This window comes from Macaca nemestrina, chromosome 6 (assembly GCF_043159975.1).
Source record: "Macaca nemestrina isolate mMacNem1 chromosome 6, mMacNem.hap1, whole genome shotgun sequence".
Taxonomy (NCBI): domain Eukaryota; kingdom Metazoa; phylum Chordata; class Mammalia; order Primates; family Cercopithecidae; genus Macaca; species Macaca nemestrina.
In genome coordinates, this window is record NC_092130.1 from 100,302,895 (window position 1) to 100,322,775 (window position 19,881).

The 19,881-nt window shown below is 39.8% G+C and overlaps 1 protein-coding gene across 5 annotated transcripts in view; it reads right to left on the reverse strand.

Annotated features, from left to right (window-relative positions):
- LOC105475120 (IQ motif containing GTPase activating protein 2) overlaps nucleotides 1-19,881 on the reverse strand; it is a 310,678-nt gene that overhangs the window by 26,276 nt on the left and 264,521 nt on the right. For all 5 annotated transcript variants that reach the window (XM_011730127.3, XM_024790772.2, XM_024790771.2 and 2 more), the window contains 7 exons: nucleotides 16,406-16,555; nucleotides 12,710-12,873; nucleotides 9,816-10,040; nucleotides 8,499-8,639; nucleotides 8,055-8,139; nucleotides 7,380-7,612; nucleotides 4,735-4,867 (listed from right to left, as the gene is read on the reverse strand). In XM_011730127.3, the coding sequence (XP_011728429.1) occupies nucleotides 4,735-4,867; nucleotides 7,380-7,612; nucleotides 8,055-8,139; nucleotides 8,499-8,639; nucleotides 9,816-10,040; nucleotides 12,710-12,873; nucleotides 16,406-16,555 (1,131 nt within the window). The remainder of the gene's footprint in view (nucleotides 1-4,734; nucleotides 4,868-7,379; nucleotides 7,613-8,054; nucleotides 8,140-8,498; nucleotides 8,640-9,815; nucleotides 10,041-12,709; nucleotides 12,874-16,405; nucleotides 16,556-19,881) is intronic.

The following is a 19,881-nucleotide window of genomic DNA, read 5'->3' on the forward strand; positions in this document are numbered from 1 at the left end:
ACCACAAATATACCTCTATGAATTTGACTACTCTAGGTACCTTATATAAGCGGTATTTGTCTTTTTGTGACTGGCTCATTTCAATTAGCATAATGTCCTCAAGGTTCCTCCGTGTTGTAGCATGTATCAGAATTTCCTTCTTTTTAAAGCTGAATAATATCGTATTGTATGAATATAACACATTTTATCCATTCATCTAGTGATAGACGCTTGGCTGTTGTGAACAATGCTGCTATGAACATGAGTGAACAAATAACTCTTTGACTCTGCTTTCATTTTTCTGTGGTTATACTTCCAGAAGTGGAACTGTTAGATTATGAGGTAATTCTATGTTTCATTTTTTTAAATCGATCGTGCCGCCATACTCCAGCCTCTATGTTTAAATTTTTGATGAACCACCATACTGTTTCCACAGCAGCCGCATCATTTTACATTCCCACCAACAGGGTGCAAGGGTTACATTTTCTTCACATCCTTCTCAACACTTATTTTCTGTTTTTTTTTTTTTTGGTTGTTCTTCTTGTTTTGTTTTGATATTAATCATCCTACTGGGTGTGAGTGGTATATCCTTGCAGTTTCGGTTTTGATTTCTCTAATTATTAGTGATGCTGACCATCTGTATACTTCTCTGGAAAAACATCTGTTCAAGTCCTTTGTTCATATTATAATTGGGTTGTTTTGTTGTCGATTTGTAGGAATTCTTTATATATTCTAGATATTAACCCTTTACCAGACATGTGATTTACAAATATTTTCTCCCATTCCATAGGTTATCTTTTCACTCAGTTGACTGTGTCCTTTGATGTGTAATTGTCCAATTTTTAAATTGGATTATGTTTCTATCATTGAGTTGTAGGATTTCTTTATATATTCTGGATATAAGTCCCCAATCAAATACATTATTTACAATTATTTTCTTTCATTCTCTTGGTTGTCTTCTCAATTTTTTTTTTTTTTTTTTTTTTTGAGACAAATTCTCGTTCTGTTGCCCAGGCTGGAGTGGTTCACGGCAACCTCCACCTCCCAGGCTCAAGTGACTCTCATGCCTCAGCCTTCCAACTAGCTGGGATTACAGGCATGTGTCACCACACCTGGTTAATTTTTGTATTTTTTAGTAGAGACAGGGTTTCTCCATGTTGGCGAGGCTGGTCTTGAACTCCTGGCCTCAAGTGATCCACCTGCCTCAGCCTCCCAATATGCTGGGATTACAGGTGTAAGCCACTGCACCTGGATGATTTTTTTTTTTTTTTTTTAATGAGACAAGGTCTCACTCTGTCACCTAGGGTACAATGGCATGATCATGGCTCACTGCAGCCCCAAACTCCTGGCTTTAAGGGATCCTCCTGTTTAATTCTCTCGAGTAGCTAGGACTACAGGAATGCACCACTACACCCAGCTAATTTTTTTTCCTTTTCTGTAGAGATGGGGGCTCACTATGTTGCTCAGGCTGGTCTCGAACTCCTGGCCTCAAGCAATCCTCCCGCTTTGGCCTCCCAAAGTACCAGGATTACAAGTGTCAGCCACCATGCCTAGCCTCAATTTCTTGATATTTCTGTTTATAGCTCAAAAGTTTTCAATTTTGATGAAGTCTAGTTTATTTCCTTCCTTTGCTGCTTGCGTGTTTGGTGTCAAATCTAAGAAACTACTGCCTAATCCAAGGTCACAAAGATTTACTCCTATATCTTATTTCAAAGAGATCTATAGTTTTAGCTCTTCCATCTATGTCCATGACCCATTTTGAGTTCACTTTTTGTATAGAGTGGAAGGAAGGGGCACAACTACATTCTTTGGCATTTGAATTTCCAGCTGTCCCAGGACCATTTGAAGACGCTATTTTCCCATTGAACTTAGTCCCTTGTCAAAATGAATTGACCATAAATGTGATGGCTTATTTCTAGACTCTTGATTCTATCCCGTTGGTCTTTATGTCTAACCTTATGCCAGCATAGCACTGTCTTGAGTACTGCCTTTTTCATTCTCTTCTCATCTTTAAGATCAGCGAAGGAGAGAGTATCTGTTTAATGCTAATTTTTTCTTAACATTTCCCTGACACATGCAGGGTTGTTAACAAAGAGAGAACACACCTCAGATGCTCAGATGCATAACTTCAAGGCAAGAAGTGACTGTATCTAACTATTTTGTTTTCACTATTCTTATTTTCTTCTAAAGTTTCTGTGTATGGCAAAGCAGGCTAGTTTTTCACTATAGTAGAGGTACTTTGTTTTAAAGCAAATAAATTATGTGTTGTTTTTAAAAAGGTGAGTTGATTTAAAGAAAGGCATTAAATAAATAATAGAGGTGATACAAAGACTGGGCAAAATCTGGAAAGGCGGTACATATGATGTTTTGGAGGGAAAATTAAGAGACAAGAACAAAATATGCAAGATGGATAAATTTATGTTCTTGTTCTCTGATGAGACAGGGCAACTGATTTGGCTGTTTTCTTTGAAAATGATTTAGGTGGTCAGCTTCTACCTTTTATTCTGACAAAATTTCCTAGTAATTTCTTTTTAAAGCGCTTATTTTGAAGTTCTTACATCTTCCTTAGAGAAAGGGGCAAGCACATGGCCACAGGCTTGGCAAATCCTGCTACTGCTGTGCTTGTGTCTGCACACGGACGCCTCCACACAGAAGGCAGACAGTGAACAGGACAGCCTTCCTATGAAATTACACAATTTCCCCACATTACATCTGCTTCCAACCTAACACAGGAAGGAATTCCAAATCGGTCACAAGCTCTCTTTCCCAGGATTGAATTCTGTTTTCAATTCTTGTTAACAAAAGAAGAGACTATTTCTCCCCAAAGACTTCTAAGACTTCTAAATTAATATGGTGACATTTTCTCTCTGCTACTCTCAGGAAAGAATCTCTCACTCTAAACAAGTACTCCCCACCATTTTTCTTGCATGTGGATATTGCATTCAGCAAATGTGCACCCAAGATGTGCACATTCTTTGAAGACAGATAATGTACCATAAAAACAGACAAATGGGTCATTGCTCAAATATAAACAAGTCTGTCCAATAGATAATTATTTTTGTAAGTAATGCATTGCTAGATTGCTGGACAGTTTTCCTTGTAATTTAGGGTGTTTATATATAGAGAAAAGAAGGATAGCCTATTCATTTAATCAGTACGTATTGATAGCTTGATGTAAATGTCAGGGAAGTTCCCTGTTTCAATCCTGAAAGAAGAAAATCAATACTAGATTCAATCTTTCCTTCAAATCTACATTCAAGCTTTAGTTTCTTAGAAGAGCTTAATAATAGACTGAAATTTTAAGCAGCTAACCTGCCACTTGTTAGTATGTCTGGTTTGATGGGGGCTGGAGCACAACCTTTGAGAACATGTATTTATTATGCTTTCCCCTTAGTTGTCTGTATAAGCCAAAGTTGGGTGCATCCTTAACTGAAGCATCTAGAACTTGAATGTGCATCTGAATCCTCTGGGATCTTGTTAGAATGCAGGTTCTAATTTGGGAGGTCCAGGGTGCATTGTTAACATATCGCCAGGACCTTGCTTTAACTCATAAGGTCTGAAACTATTCTTGAAAAGGTTACCTTTTAAAAACCAAGATTTTTCAGGAAAGAAGTTCCAATTGATCTTAAAAACAAAACAATGCAAACCCCTCAATGATTAGCTTTTTAAAAATTTTAATGTTTGCAAAGCCATCTAAAGCCTCCCAATTCCTTCCCCATGCCACTGAGCACAGTGCCCTGCACCCAACAGGTACTTAATAGATGCTAATGGCTGACAGCAGTGATGTCTGCATGCAAACCAGATGTAGATGTCATAGCACAGCACATGATGTGAAAAACTGCCTGCTTCCAAGAAATGGCGGTTTCCAGAACAATGGAAGTGATTCTTCGCAGAAGGCTACCACCTTTGGGTGACAGTTTCTTGTTTTCTTTGCATAGCCTGCTTACTGCCTCTCTATGTTAAAACATTAGAATAAAAAGAATATTCTCATTTCCCTCAGAAAATTACTGGAAAAACTGAGAGGGTTCCTAGAAGAGGGGAGAGACAGGGTGTGGGTCGAGATAGCATGGCTTTGGCTGATGAGAACACCATAGCCTGTCCCTGCCTGGGGCTTAAACTGCACATTTACAATCTGGCTTTATTTTTATTATTTATTATTATTATTTTTTGAGGCAGGGTCTCGCTCCATTGCCCAGGCTGGAGTGCAGTGGTATCATCATAGATCACTGCAGCCTCAGACTCCTGAGCTCATGTGATCCTCCCACCTCAGCCTCCTAAGTAGCTGTGACTACAGGCATGTACCACTAAACCTGGCTAATTTTAAAAAATTTTTTTGTAGAGATGAGGGTCTCACTATGTTGCTTAGGCTAGTCTCAAACTCGTGGGCTCAAGTGATCCTCCTGCCTCAGTCTCCCAAAGTGTTGGGATTACAGGCATAAGCCACCATCCCAGTCACAATCTGGCTTTGTAAATGGATTATGCCAAAAGTACACTTTCTTTTCTGGGGAGAAGTTTTATTAATATATAGGAGTCAGGGAATAAATATATCATGTAAAAATAGAATTTTCTTGTTTGGGAGAAGGAGTTTTATTACTGTATAAGAGTCATGGAATAAATAATTGAGGGATTTTTAGGGTTAAGAATATGAGTATTAGCACATGTGTACAATAAGTCCTGTAGAGATTAAACATTTTCAAGATAACAGATGCCTAAACCATAGGTCCATTGCTAAGACGCCTCCCCAGCCCCACTTACTGAATGTGTGCTGATGATTTCTTCTATTGAAATATAAATGACTGGTTTGCTGACTGTCACCAGGTCTGTGTATTTGTCCATATTAAACTTCTCTTCTGGTTCAGGGACATTACATGCTTCTTTGAAATATTTCCTAATAAAGGGGGAAAAAGTCTTAAGATAGACTCAAATGTGTGCATTAAACAGTTTCATCAAAATAGCTAGGAAAATTTGAATGATGACATGTACTTTGTTCCCAACTCAAACCTTGAGAGGACGTGTTATGGCTTCTTTCAGGCTGGCTCCTGGCTGTCGGAGCTGCATCCATGTTTCTGGATATTGGACCCAGCTCCTCAAACAGGATTGGAGAGAGTGGCGAGGGCCTCAGGCCCTGTTTGTGACTTAGTGATATAGTGACCTATGCACAGGTCATCTTAAAAATGTTACTTTAAAAATGGTCCCTGAAACTTAAAATAAAAAGTCAAAAATGATAATTCTTGATCTAAGAATCAAGTCTCTGTGAGGACTACAATAGAAAAAACAATTAGTCAAATTTGCTGCTTTAAAAAGCACAAGCTCCTGGGCCTGCATCACCCTAATCACCCTTCAGAGCTTCTGTTACCAGTTTGACAAAAATGAGATTAAGTCTACTCTTCTTTGTTGCTGCAAATATCTGCTGGCTGATGGAAAGACTGTTAAGGCTAGACATCCAGACACATAACATGTCCCAGTACTCAGACCCTAAAAAATCTATTTTAAGCTATAGCAAGTTTTGACAGAGATCAAGAAAAGTGAGACGTGCTGTGATCACAGTTTAGTAGTTCTATGTATTCTTTGCCTAAACAAGTCTTGTGCAGGTCGAATATATATTTTATTCTATAAAGTTGTAAATGTTTCATATGCCTGAAATCATTGTTGGTATCTCTCCTATGGGCACCAGGGTCTTATGTACCAGAAATGACCTCTGCTTTCCCAGCCAGAGGCTGGGGGAGGTTAAACAGCAGAGCCCCGTTGTGGGGAGCATGCTCCCATGTGACAATCAGTTTTCCTATGCTGCTTTGGTTATAATTTTTTGTAGATTTCTGAGAAACACAAAGGACAAATATGAGTGGAAGAAAGGACGAGTTTAGAAGAGGCTCACTTCTTTGGTCTTGTTTTTTTTTTTTTTTTTAAATAAAGAATAGCTGGGAACATAAATGACTGATAGGAATACCAGCAGTTAAAAGTTCATGAGAAATGTGGGGAATGGATATTACTTTGTGTGTGTGTATGTGTGACAGCGTCTCACCCTGTCACCTGGGCTGGAATACAGTGGCACAAACACGGCTCACTGCAGCCTTGACCTCCCGGGCTCAAGTGATCCTCCCATCTCAGCCTCCTGAGTAGTTGGGACTACAGGTGCGTGCCACCACGCCTGGGTAATTTTTAAAATTTTTTTGTAGAGATGAGGTCTCCCTATGTTGCCCAGCCTGGATATTACTTTTTTAGTCGGTGAGAAGAATGAAAAAATTGCAGCTTGAAAAATCAACACTTTCTGTAGTAAGAGGATTTGGGGTAATTTTCTCACAAAAGACCACAAATTCTAAATAGAAATGAATAATCATGAACTACCTTTGTTTTCAGATAAGTCACTCACCCAGAGGGAGACTGAGGAATAGGAAATAAGTTTCCAAGTGAGGATTTAAAAGAGGCAAAATTGATGTTATACTTCTATGGCCTGTTGATTAAATGGCAGACATGAGAACAAACATGACAAGAGGAAAGTGCTTCCTCAGAGCTCTAGGAGGAGTGAATCTGACTACCAGACTCATGCCTTTCTTGTTAATGATTAGTGATATAACTTGGAAACACAAATCAATAGAATTAAATCTTCTTAAATGTGTCATTAAGAAAGGCTTGAAAATAGAACAGAACATATTCACATATACAATCATCAACAAATATAAAATCTGGGCTTTCCTAACCTTTCAAAATCAAGTATTCCATTTCCTACTACAGTCGTCCCTTGGTATGTTTGGGGGATTGGTTCCAGGACCCCCATACACACCAAAATTTGTGCATAGTCAAGTTTGAAATTGGCCTTGTGGAACCATGTATGTGAAAAGTCATCTGTCTGTATATGTGGGTTTTGCATCCCATGAATACTGTATTTTCTCTCTGTCTTTGGTTGAAAAAATCCATATATAAATAGACCCGAGCAGTTCAAACCTGTGTTAATCAAGGGTCAAATGTATGTGATGTAGATAAGGCAAGTTCTTCCTTAAAGTTCTTTCCTTTAAAAAGGAAAACTTTTTAAAAATGATTCGTCTCTTCTTAAGTTGAAAAAAGCAGAAATCTGCTATTTTGATTTTTAAATTCTAGGTACTAGAAGCCTGTAGCCTACAAGGAAGAACAAGCATTCCATTTTGTCAGCAGCAGAAAGAATACGCACAGAAAAGACTCAGTGTAATGGGAGTGCAGCAGTTGGGGTGGGATGGGATCGCCAGGCAGAGGCAATCTTGCCTGCACTTCCCTCTCTCCTCTTTCCCCGAGTGGTTGGTAGAAGAAATGCTTGTAACCACCTGGGGTTCCTGTCCTCCATGCCCACTCTAGCTCTGGGCACAGAGCACATATTATTCTTGCCTACCATTCTTGCATGTTTCTCCAAAACTAACGGCCCCTCTCACCTGAATTCCTGATACGTCTCTGATAAATAATTGTTCATAGATGAGAGATGCTCATTTTCTCCTTCAAACAGCTTGTTGGAGGCTGCATGCTGAAGAACCTTGGCCACCGATCCTAAGTTTCTCCTTTGGTCAGAATTTATCTGACCTCCAGCTGTCATGTCGATGATATCAAAGCCATCTGGAGCTACAATGGCTGGATTCATGTACCGATAGTACAGGAGGTTTCCAACAATCTGGAGTGATGTAGAAGTGCAAGACCATTTTTAAGAAAGAAAACTCAAGAGTTTTAGTTTAGTTTTTTTTTTTTTTTTTAAGATACATATTCCCTACATTTCCCAAGAGAAAGCAGATCATTTTCTGATGTAAATCCTAACAAGGAGTTAAGTAAAGGTAATGAATACTATCACACATTATTAATAGCATAATTTGTAAAGTTGTTTTTGATGAAAAAATGCTCATTGCCCCCAAAATGCTCTAATACAAGAATTTCAATAATGTCTAGGATCTCCAAATTAACCTCAGCTTAATCAATTATCTTGAGAGTCATTAGAAACAGAAGACCTGCAGCTTTTTATAAATAATTACACATGGGGAACAATCTTACAAAGTTATATGTTGGTAATTTTGATTCAAACCCCAGGAGAAGCTATGGTGAGATTACCCTTGAAAATCTACCTTTAATAGCTCATCTTCTGTTGCATCGGGGAATTTCTCATGGATCGAATTCTTCAGTACTTTGGCTATATACCTCAATCCATAACTACATATAAAACAGATGACAAAAGAAAATAATGGAAAAAAGGCGGAGTGAGGAAAAAACACACAGCAATTGTTCCAGTCAACTTCAGCTGAGTAGTTTTTCTAAAAATTAAACATAAGATGAGATGATAATGGAATCACAGGACTTCCACTGATGATAATAACTGAGCTGTGTTTGCTACTGAAGTATTGCCCCTTCTTTACAGAACACTCAGGATTTAAAAGGTAAATGTAGCAATCTTTTAAAATAGTAAACACAGTATAAGGGAAAACTGCTGTCTTCACTACAGGGGCTTGTTTTACATCGTATTCCAAGAACTTCCAGGAAAGAATGTTAAACTTGCTGCAAGTACAACTTACGGCAGTAGATCAAGGGAAGAAATGATAGAATTCAGGACTTTGTCGGTGACCCTTCTCAGGTTCTCAATGGAAGCCTCCAGTTTATTTTTCACTTCTGGGTATGTTAGAGCTTGTTCTGTGGTCACATCATAAGGCAACTTGCTGAAAACACAAAGGCTTTAAATTAACTGGAGGCTTAGGTACAAGCATTAGTTTTTCTTGCCAAGTTGGTTCTATAGTCAAGCTTTGTACAGTGAATTGGACTTTGCCCGCTGGCACCAGTAACAAAATGTTTAGTAAATGAGGGGAGGCTCCACCCTCACAGAGGGTACCTTCTGCAACTTGGAGCAGGAAGGACTTGAGGCTGTCCCTCTGGGCTCTTCTGGCAAAATAATAGGCAGACCCAGGTAATTTAGACTCAGCTAAGTTTCTTTTAATTATAAAAAGCAAATGTTCATTACGGAAAAATAAAATCACATATCATCTAAAACAATACCAAAGCAGACAACCAATTTTCATACCTTAGGGCATAACTGTCCAAATCCTCCTCTGTGCATGTATGTCTATGGGCCTCACGTGTTGATGAGTATAATGCAATTTGTGTATATAGACATTCTATACAGATCCTGTATGGTGTATGCAATGAGCATTCTTTTCCCAGAAAAATGGGTTATTGCACCTAACTCCAACCGGAAAATATACCATGAACTTTTTCTGTGCCAAGAAATGTATATCTACACCACCATTCCAAATACTTATTCCATTATGTGCTATACCAACATTTATTTAACAAATCCTTCAACGCTAAATATTTTGACTTTTCCTGACTTTTTATTATTACAAATAGTACTGTGACAACCAGCCACATAATTACAAAATTCTCTGTGTACACTTTATTTCACAGACATCCTTTTACAGGAAGCAAGAAGCTAGGATTGCTTAAATCTACAAACCACCACTTGGAATAAGCCAATCCAACCTGGATTGTTAAACCTTACACAGTAAAGTTACTTGATTGGTAACTGTAAAGAAAGTATGTATTATCAGGTGAAGAGAGAGTCTGCACCATCTCTAGGTCGAGGTTTAGAAATACACAAAGAAAACAAACAAGGGAGAGAATTCTGGAAGTTGTGGCATCGGGGATCACCTGGCTCTGAAATCTGAAAATACCTTTTAGTATCAAGACGTAATTTGCATGGATATGTTAAAGGGAGGTAACATTTTGGATTGACAATTGACTATGTACTGTTTGCCTAACAAAGTTTAAGGGCGTAAATAAATACACATGTGAAAATATCAAAAAGCACAACAGAAGACCAACACCTTCCTGACTATTACCTGGCCTCTCCAGTCTGTGTTTCTAGTTGGTTCACCCAAGCCTTGTACACCTCTACAGGGTTCGTGTTGATAATCAGCGACTTGTCCTCGATGATCTCTTTCACCACTGCAGCCAGGAGTTGGCGCAGGGTGTTCTGTCCCCGGGCACCTCTATTGAAGCTGACGACCATCTTGATGACTGTAGGGTTACCAGTAACTATGTCCTGTACCTGGTCCACCTTCGATCTAAAAAAGCCCAAGACAAAACAAAATGGTTTGCTTCCATGGATACAGTTTTTTTTTTTTTTTTTTGAGACAGTCTTGCTCTATCACCCAGGCTAGAGTGCAGTGGTGTGATCTTGGTTCACTGAAACTTCCACTTCCCAGGTTCAAGCAGTTCTCCTGCCTCAGCCTCCTGAGTAGCTGGGACTACAGGTGTGTGCCACCATATGCCTGGGGCTAATTTTTGTACTTTAAGATGGGGTTTCACCATGTTGGCCAGGCTGGTCTTGAACTCCTGATCTCAGGTGATCCGCCTGCCTTGGCCTCCCAAAGTGCTGAAAATACAGACATGAGCCATGGCACTGGGCCTGGATACAGTTTTAAACAATGTATCTTCCCTCTGGAAGGCAAGGACTTCATGGAATTATACTTTTCTTTATGAAAATCTAAGTTGGTGTGCTTCAAAAACAAGCAATCATTTATAAGGTGTATATTTCTTTTTTCTTTTTGAGACAGAGTCTCACTCTATTGCCCAGGCTGGAGTGCAGTGGAGCGATCTTGGCTCACTGCAACCTCCTCCTCCAGGGTTCAAGTGATTCTCCTGTCTCAACCTCCTGAGTAGCTGGGATTACAGGCACACGCCACCATACCCAGCTAATTTTTGTATTTTCAGAGAGATGGAGTTTCACCATTGTTGGCCAGGCTGGTTGGGACCAACTCTGACCTCAAATGATCCACCCGCCTTGGTCTCCCAAAGTGCTGGGATTACAGGCATGAGCCACTGTTCCCAGTCTATAAGGTGTATGTTTCTTAGATGAGCAATTTGAGGATCTGAAAATAAAGTCACAGCCTCAATTTCAATCTAGAAGGCAGGTATGAGCTGAAAATGGACCAGGACTAACAATACTGGGTGACCCTGTACAAGTATCATGCCCCTGTAGTTACCAAATTTCAAAAACAACTTTCTTGATTGAATGAACTGTTTTCACTTTTTCAAATCCCACTCAAAGCTGCAATACAGCTTCTAGCCGCATCAGATGGCTGAGAGAGCTTTTCTTGATTTATGGTTGCTGATTCTTTGGGCCTCTCTCCTCTCTTCCTTCCCTTTCTCTTCTCCCTCTTGACCACTTTCTCTCTCTCTTCCACCTCCTTCCCCTTTAGAGCCTGACAGTGCCTGGTTCTTATCTTATCCAGTCATTCCTTTTTATTTCCTTTGCTGGCTCCTCTTCCCACCTTTAAATGCTATTTTTGTTTATTTTTTGACTAACTGTAGGTGCTTGTAAGGCGAATGAGGGTGAATCAATGTCCAAACAAAAGAATAACTGGTCTACCAGAGTCCAACCAAAACCCACGTTCTCCCCTCAGACCTCATGTGCATGCACAGCTTCACCCGCCATCTCTCTGGGACCTATCCCCCTGAAGTCAGGAGTTCGAGATCAGCCTGGCCAACATAGTGAAACCTCTTCTCTACTAAAAATATAAAAATTAGCTGGGCGTGGTGGTGGGTGCCTGTAGTCCCAGCTACTCAGGAGGCGGAGGCAGGAGAATGGCATGAACCCGGGAGGCGGAGGTTGAAGTGAACTGAGATCATACCATTGCACTCCAGCTGGGGAGACAGAGTGAGACTTTGTCTTCAAAAAAAAAAAAAAAAAAAAAAAAAGAAGAAGAAGAAGAAGAAGAAAAATAAAGATTTCACAGATCCCCCCCAAAAAGCAAATAGAGCCTTAACAGCTGAGCCTTTACTCAGAGTCTCCCACTACCTGGCCCTACCCTATCTTTCAGGATTCATCTCCTGGTAGTTAGTAATTAGGTCACATTCTGGCTAGACTAATTTACTTTCCTTCTGGGACCTATGCCCATGCCGTTTCCACCACCATTGTGCCTTGTTTCCCTTTTCTATCTCTTCTCATAAAAATTGCAGCTATTCCTCAAGGTTTTGGGTCAAGCACCACCTCTTCTACAAAATATTTACTAGTCAACCTAGCTGGAATCTTTCCTCCTATCCTCTAACCTGATACACAGTACATGTCCTTCATTTAGAAGTGTCCTTCATTTAGTACTTACCACATTCCACTGCATAGCATTCCTATTGCTGATGAATCACATTTCTCATAGGCTTACAGACACCCGGAGGGCAGAGGTGGCTGACTCCTGTGCTCCCAAAACCAACAGGAACTAGTATAACTTAAGGTTTCCACAAGTTAGGAAGGCCACCTGAGCTAAGGACATTTCTCATGCATGTTTCTCAGTCCACTCATTATAGCTACCTATACAATTTTTACATTAACTGAGTCGGAAAATAAATTAGCAAAAGTAGCTTAAGTTCTAGTAAGAAGGGAAGACTATTTCAGCAGAGATTGCACTCTGCATTCTCACCCATTAATGGCCTTACTACTCAGAATTTTAATTAAGTTAAATGTTTCCACTGACTTCCAATATAATATTGATTTTCAGTTTTACAGACATACAAAATCAAAAGTTAATTTAACACTACAGAAAGCATCATTGGTGGGAGAAAATGGTACTTGAATATAGCTCTAATGATATAGAAGTATTCTCAAGAAACTTGATATATTTTAATATGTGGGAATAACTTATATGAATTTGAAAATAATTTTAGTAAACCAAAGACAGCCACCACTAACAAAAGGATCTATTCATTGGTATTTTTACATACATATTTGTATACATACTTTATTTCTTCCTCCAGAGCAGTTTTAAAAAGCTTGAGAAGTAGATATTCTTCTCGCTGATTAGAGGCATAATTATATAGTGTGAAAATAACAGTATCCATAAATTTAGTGGACTTGTTCTGTGGCATCTGGAAAATCAGCTTAGCCAAGTATAAAGGGTTGGTCTAGAAGGAAAGAAGGAAAAAGAAAACAAAAAAAATCCCACAAAACAGTAAGTTAATATATTATTAAAGCACAAAGCAATATCTGATTCCCTGTCTTCAATGACTTAATGTCACTAAAAGCATATAGATGAGTATATAAAATAATTTTTATGTGCCAGGTACTCATCTCTATGCTATTAGTATATAGTATAACTTTCTACTACAGTTTCCTTTAGACTGATATTATATAACTTTCTACTTTAGCTTCCTATTGTATATTAATATTTAAAAATATTAATATCAAATATTAATTACTTAATATTATTCATATCATACTATAGGAAGCTATAGTAGAAAATTATGATAGGATTTAAATGATACACACTATATGATACACTTAACATATTATATCTACTTTTCACTGTTGACATTTTGAGCCACATATTAATATTTATTGTAGAGACGCAGAAGACAGGGTGGGTAGCCAACAGAATCTGGTGTCCAAAGACACTGGCAAAGATTGGGCATGGTGGCTCGCACCTATAATTCCAGCGCTTTGAGAGACAGAGGCAGAAGGATAGCTTGAGCCCAGGAGTTCGAGACAAGCCTGGGCAACATGGACAGGCCCTGTCTCTAGAAAAAAGTAAAAATAAGTTAGCTAGGCGTGGTGGTGCATGCATGCAGTCCTTGCTACTCAGGAGACTGAGGTTGGGAGGATCATTTGAGCTCGGTATTTCGAGGCTGCAGTGAGCCGTGATCATACCACTGTATTCCAGCCTCGACAACACAAACTCTGTATCTTTAAAAAAAAAAAAAAAGAAAGAAAAGAAAAGTGGACTAAGGGCCCAGCTATATAGACTGGCCTAGAAGGATTGATGGATGAGTAGAAGGAAATGCATACTATCTTGTCAGACTGGAAAGAACAAGAAAAGAATACATTTACAATGTGGGAACAGCAAAATGGCCACAATGTTCTACCCAGAGTGAGAAGGGGGAGTGAGGTAGGGAGGCTGAAGAGAGGGGTGAAGGTCAGGACAGTTGATAAGGGAAGTGCCAGAAGACCATAAGCAAAAAACAACAAAGAACTTAAAATGGACGTGGAACCCTGCGGGTTCTGATGAGGATGGACCCGTTGGATACAGAACCAGCCTTCATGGTGATGTGGCTTTTCTCCAGCAGCTACACCTACCAGGTAGAAGTTCAAAGAGAACAATAGTATTCAGGTTACAGAGGAAAGTATGTTCAAAGAGAAATTTAATACTCCTAATCTTCATCTTCTTTCTGACAAGAGAAGAAAATTTTTCTAAACTTGAAAACTAGTATTCATCTAATATACTCAAGCAGTTTGGGCAGCTTTTAAGAAACCTCAAATTCTGGTTTACTTTACCACTTAGGTTTACTTTTAAGTTCATAATGATGGGTTGAAATTTTATAAATAAGCAGCTCAGTACTTTTTCTTGATAGCTCTGTAGTGACTCTTTTCCAATGTGAAGTATATAGGAATTAGGAGAAAGGAAACTTACTCTAGGACTAAATAAAGATGCCTACTCACCATTCCTCCTAAGGTTACCTAAAATTTTTAAATTCAGTTTCACACTGAAGAGACAAATCCCCCAAAAACCTATATACTAGCTGACCTGTGGCTTTGGTTAAGAATTTTTGCTACGTCGGGTGTGGTGTCTCATGCCTGGAATCCTAGTGCTTTAAGAGGCTGAGGTGGGTGGATCACTTGAGCTCAGGTGTTTGAGATCAGCCTGCGCAACATGGAAAAACCCTGTCTCTACAAAAAACACGAAAAAATTAGCCAGGCATTGTGGCATGCGTCTGTAGTCCCAGCTACTTAGGAGGCCAAGGTGGGAGGATTGCTTGAGCCCAGGAGACGAACGCTGCAGAGAGCTGTGGTTGCTCCACTGCACTCCTGCCTGGGCGAGAGAGTGAGACCTTATCTCTACAAAAAAAGAAGAAGTCTTGCTAAAGTGTAACCTATGGGCTGAAGGAATCCAGGTCATTTGCTTTTCTATAATTTCTTCAGTGATAATGGGCTAATGTCTCAAAAGAAGAGAAGGAGAAGAAAAATATATGATTTCAACAGAGATTTCACTTGATACAACTGAATGGTTGCACCCTTTGGTTGTACATTTTGGATTGTTTGTGGATAAAGTTTGGTGGGATTATTCAAAACATGCTCCTGTGCTTTTTCTTCTTCCCAAATGCCTCCATTTATCTAATAAACAATGCAAGTCTTAGGTCAATGACTAGATTTTGACTTATTGAGACAAATTGAGAAAACTAAATTCTACAGAATCTTCAATATGCTTGAAATTTCATGGATATAAAAAATGATAAGTGCCTAAGATTAACTTTCAAACTGGTAGTTGACTACTAAATTAGGCAGACCAAAGTCCTTTCCTGCTTAAAGTGAGCCCCTTTTCTTTCTAAGTTTGCCGGCATGAAACAGTGGGTTCCACAGACAATTCTAAGTACTGTTAACCTTTTCCTTCTGTACCGCCGTGTGGTGGCTACTTGTGTGAAGATGTTCATATGTTTGAAGATGTTCTCCAACCTCTTATTCCAGGTAGAGAAATTTCAAACCTACCAAAATTAACATTGTGTTTCTCCATGAGATTCGCCACACCTCTTATTTATGGTTTGTGTAATGTGCTCTCTATACATCTACAGACAGTGACATCCTCAAACAAAGACCTAAGCATCTCCAGGCTTTGAAGGAATTCCAACAGTGGCCCCACTCTGAGAGACATCTGACTCTTCCAAGGGAGAACTATGGATCCACCTCTTTGGGGAAACTTTTCCTGCTGAAGAGGATGCTTGTTTATTTCTATCGCTATCATGCAGTTTCCTTTGTGACTAGCTGTATGTGCTAGTAGGCCTGACAGGCTGAATCAATGGTCAAACAAAACAATAAGTGATTCATCAAAGTCCAACCATAACCAGTCAAACTTATTAGTTCTCACCATCACTCAGGAAGCAATGGAAAATTACTATTCATTTAGATCACAGTAACATCATGAAAATAATAAAAGAAAAAAGAAGTACTGTTTTGAAATCCCAAACCCTCTGGCTCTTTCCCCCACAGAAGGGGAGATTGGTTCTGGTAAATATCTGTTTTTCACATACAGTTATTTTAATTTTTTCATGGATGACTGTACCTGTTTTTGTTTTGTTACTATCAGATTTATATTGTTTCTGCAGGTAACCGCAGTATAATATTGTGAAGAGCATGGGCTCTGAAGTCAAACTGCCTGCGTTTCAAAACCCTTCCTTTATCATGTACTGCATGTACTGGCTGTGTCTCAGTTTTCTCATCTGTAATGCAGGAATAACAATAGTACTTATTCTCTCGCGGCTCCCAGGGTTATGGTAAGAATTAAATGAGAGAATGTATGTAAAGCACCAAAAATAGCCTTGGTACTTAGTAGATGCTCAACACAGGGATGCTATTATAGCTGAAGCATGATAAAAGACTCCCTGTAAGCCACAGACATGTAACATAGCAGTACTCCCAGACTCAGAGTGAAAGATAAATTGTTCTTACCTGTAAAAGGTAAAACAGTTGCTGATATGTTTCTAGTGTTTTTCTCCTCTCCTTACTCAAACTTTTTATTCCTTGGTTGTCGGTGTTATTCAGTATTTCCATTTCTCCTCCTTTTTTCTTATTCAGCTTTTTACTGTGTGAAATTACATCCTGTAAAAAATTGATGAGATTACTGCTTTTTAATTCTTGTACTCTTTTCCTCCTCTCTTCACATACAGGATTGAAACACACGTAATTGGAAATACAGGCATACCTCATTGTATTGTGCATTGCTTTATTGTGCTTCACAGATATTGCATTTTTTTTTTTTTTTGCAAATTGAAGATTTGTGCAATCCTGCATTGAACATGCCTATTGTCACCATTTTTTCCAATAGCATGTACTTACTTTGTGTCTCTGTGTCACATTTTGATAATTCTTGTAATACATAGAACTTTTTCATTATTATACTATCTGTTATGGGGCGCTGTCAGTGATCCTGTTTTTTTTGAAATGGAGTCTCTCTCTATCACCCAGGCTGGAGTGCAGTGGTACAACCTCAGCACACTGCAATCTCTGCCTGCCAGGTTCAAGCGATTCTCCTGCCTCAGCCTCCCGAGTAGCTGGGATTACAGGCGCCTGCCACCACGCCTGGCTAATTTTTGTATTTTTAGTAGAGATGGGGTTTCACCATGTTGACCAGGCTGGTCTTGATCTCCTGCCTTCTTGATCCACCTGCCTCTGCCTTCCAAAGTGCTGGGATTACAGGCGTGAGCACCCGGCCTATCAGGGATCTTTGATGTTACTATTGTAATTGTTTTGGGGTACCACAAACCATGCCCATATAACTTAAGCAGCAGTTCTGACTGCTTCACCAACTTTCCTTTTTCTCTTCTCTCCTTGGGTGCCCTATTCCCTGAGACAGGACGATATTAAAATTAGGCTAATTAATAACCATACAATGGCCTTGAAGTGTTCAAGTGAAATGTACACATCTTTCACTTTAAATGAAAAGCTAGAAATGATTAAGCTTAGTGAAGAAGTTATATCAAAAGATAGGCTAGGCCTAAAGCTAGGCCTCTTGCACCAAACAGCCAAGTCGCGAATGCAAATAAAAATTTCTTGAAAGAAATAAAAAATGCTACTTCAGTGAAAACATGAAAGATTAAAAACACCAAAATGGCCTTATTGCTGATATGGAGAAAGTTTGAGTGGTATGGATAGAAGATTAAACCAGCACAATATTCCTTTAAGCCAAAGCCTAATCCCAAGCAAGGCCCTAACTTTCTTCAATTCTATGAAGCCTTAGACAAGCCAGGAAGCTTTGGAAGAAAAGTTGGAAGTGGGCCAAGTGTGGTGGCTCATGCCTGTGATCCCAGCACTTTGGAAGGCCAAGATGGGAGGATGGCTTCAGGCCAGGAGTTTGAGATCAACCTGGGTAACGCAGCAAGACCCCATCTGCACAAACAAATTTTAAAAATAAGCCAGGTGTGGTGGCTCATGCCTGTGGTACTAGCTACTTGGAAGTCTGAGACCCACAGTAAGAAATACATTTTCCATATTTTATTGGTGAACACACATACACCCTCTCTCTTACTAATGGTACATGCTGATATTTTCTATTTGCTTTTATTCTACTCCACTTCTAAAGATTACTCATTGTGACACACTAAATTGATTTCATGACCCTAATGGCACATGACTCATATTTGAAAGTCGCTATTCTAGAACACCTCCCCTGTCACTTGGCATTAGTTCACTGTCCCAGAGTAAGTGGCAAGAAAGTTGCTTTTCCTATAACTTCTTCCAGATTTTTGACTGAGCTCTTAGCCGGACCTCTACATGAGGAGTCTACTTGCACATCAGGAATGCTGGGCCAGTATCCTTAGAGGGGCACTATGGTCAGTGTGGACAACAGCGTTTTGCTCTGCATGCACTACTGGCATCTGTCACCCTGGCTCCTTCCCACCAAATACCAGCAGGGACTCCTAGTCATTTTCACAGCCGACATGTGCCCGCCCTCATTTCCAGTTGCCACTGGGGATAAGAACCACTGTCAGGTCTTGCCTAAAGGGTAAGCTCTAAATATGTTTACTTCCTGGCACCCCATTCTCCCATGGCTGGGGTCAGCCTATTGAGCAGCCGGGGTCCAGAGCTCTAGGAAGCTCTCGAATAAGACAGTTCCATGTGGCTACATCCATTGCCTTCCAGGTCCATGATTTTATTCTTTCTCATTCTCAGCTCAGAGAGAGGCAGCCTTGACTTACCCACTTACTTCTGTCACCCCAGTTGCTTTTATAGGGAAAGGGGAGAGGGGAGTTGATTTACATTCCCATAACATTTTTTAAAAAGCAACGTTTCCCCCTTGTTTTACCAATATATAAAATGTATTCAGTTCAAAGAAAGGAAGTGTAGTTACCGCCAGATAGAGGTCAAGGGAGAATCTAGGCAGGTGGCTGTCTGATAATCCTTATCTATAAGAAGTCCTAAGACATCACTAGAGTAAATGTGGCCTACAGTGCGAGTTAATCCACATTTTTCCTCTTCAGATAGCTGGCGACATGTAAATCATTCAACTCCCTCAAATACACAGAATAAATCTATTACCTTGATTTTAAATATATGGCAGGAAAACAAGTCTTGTTATCTATAATCTCCCCCTTTTCCCTCCCAAGTGTTTTCAGTGGAGGTCACTCTAGAAACTGAGGGCTTTTTGTTTTGTTGCAGACTTCATCTTCTGGTTAATGGTTTTTGCCATATACAGAAGAGAGGATAGGGGTGGTGAGCGATCTGGGGCAGATCTAAACTCCTCTGCATTAAAAACAGAGAGAGTTGGTGAAGGCAGGACAGGGAGAGGAATGGAGGGAGGGAAGCAGCGGAGGCAATGCTGAACCCAGAAAGGGGAAGAGAGGGCGGGCCGGTGGCTGTGCCGATGGAACAGCGCCTGTCTGCTGGAGCTCCAAGGGCAGAACTGGGTACAGCAACTGGGATAGCCCCTCTGCCTTCTCCCTGTGAGGTTCTGACTTGCTCATGAATGTGCTTGGGTGAATGGAGGTTTGCTTTGGGAAGCTTGAAAATGGACACAAGAGCCAACCCAGACAAGGATAACAAACAGAGCAGTTACTTTTTATTCATCAAAACTCACTTTTCCTGATTCTTAATCAATATCGAACACTGGAGGAATACCGTGGTTTGAAAGAGGAACCGTATTTGGCTTGTTCATGATAGTCCCACATCTCAATATTGCCCTTTTACCGCCACCTTTCCCCTTTTCCTGATAAGGGGATATCTGCGTGCCGGTAGTATGCCATGATATAAACATTTTTGTAGAAAATGTGGGCCAGTATGAAGGGCTTGGGCTTGGGCTTTGGAGTCGTAAAGATATGGGTATCTGCAGAGTATAATTAGCTTGGTAAACCTGCACAGGTTAATCTAAGCTTCAGTTTCCTCATCTATAGAGTGAGTGTAATAACAGCAATTTTACTGAGTTGCTGTGA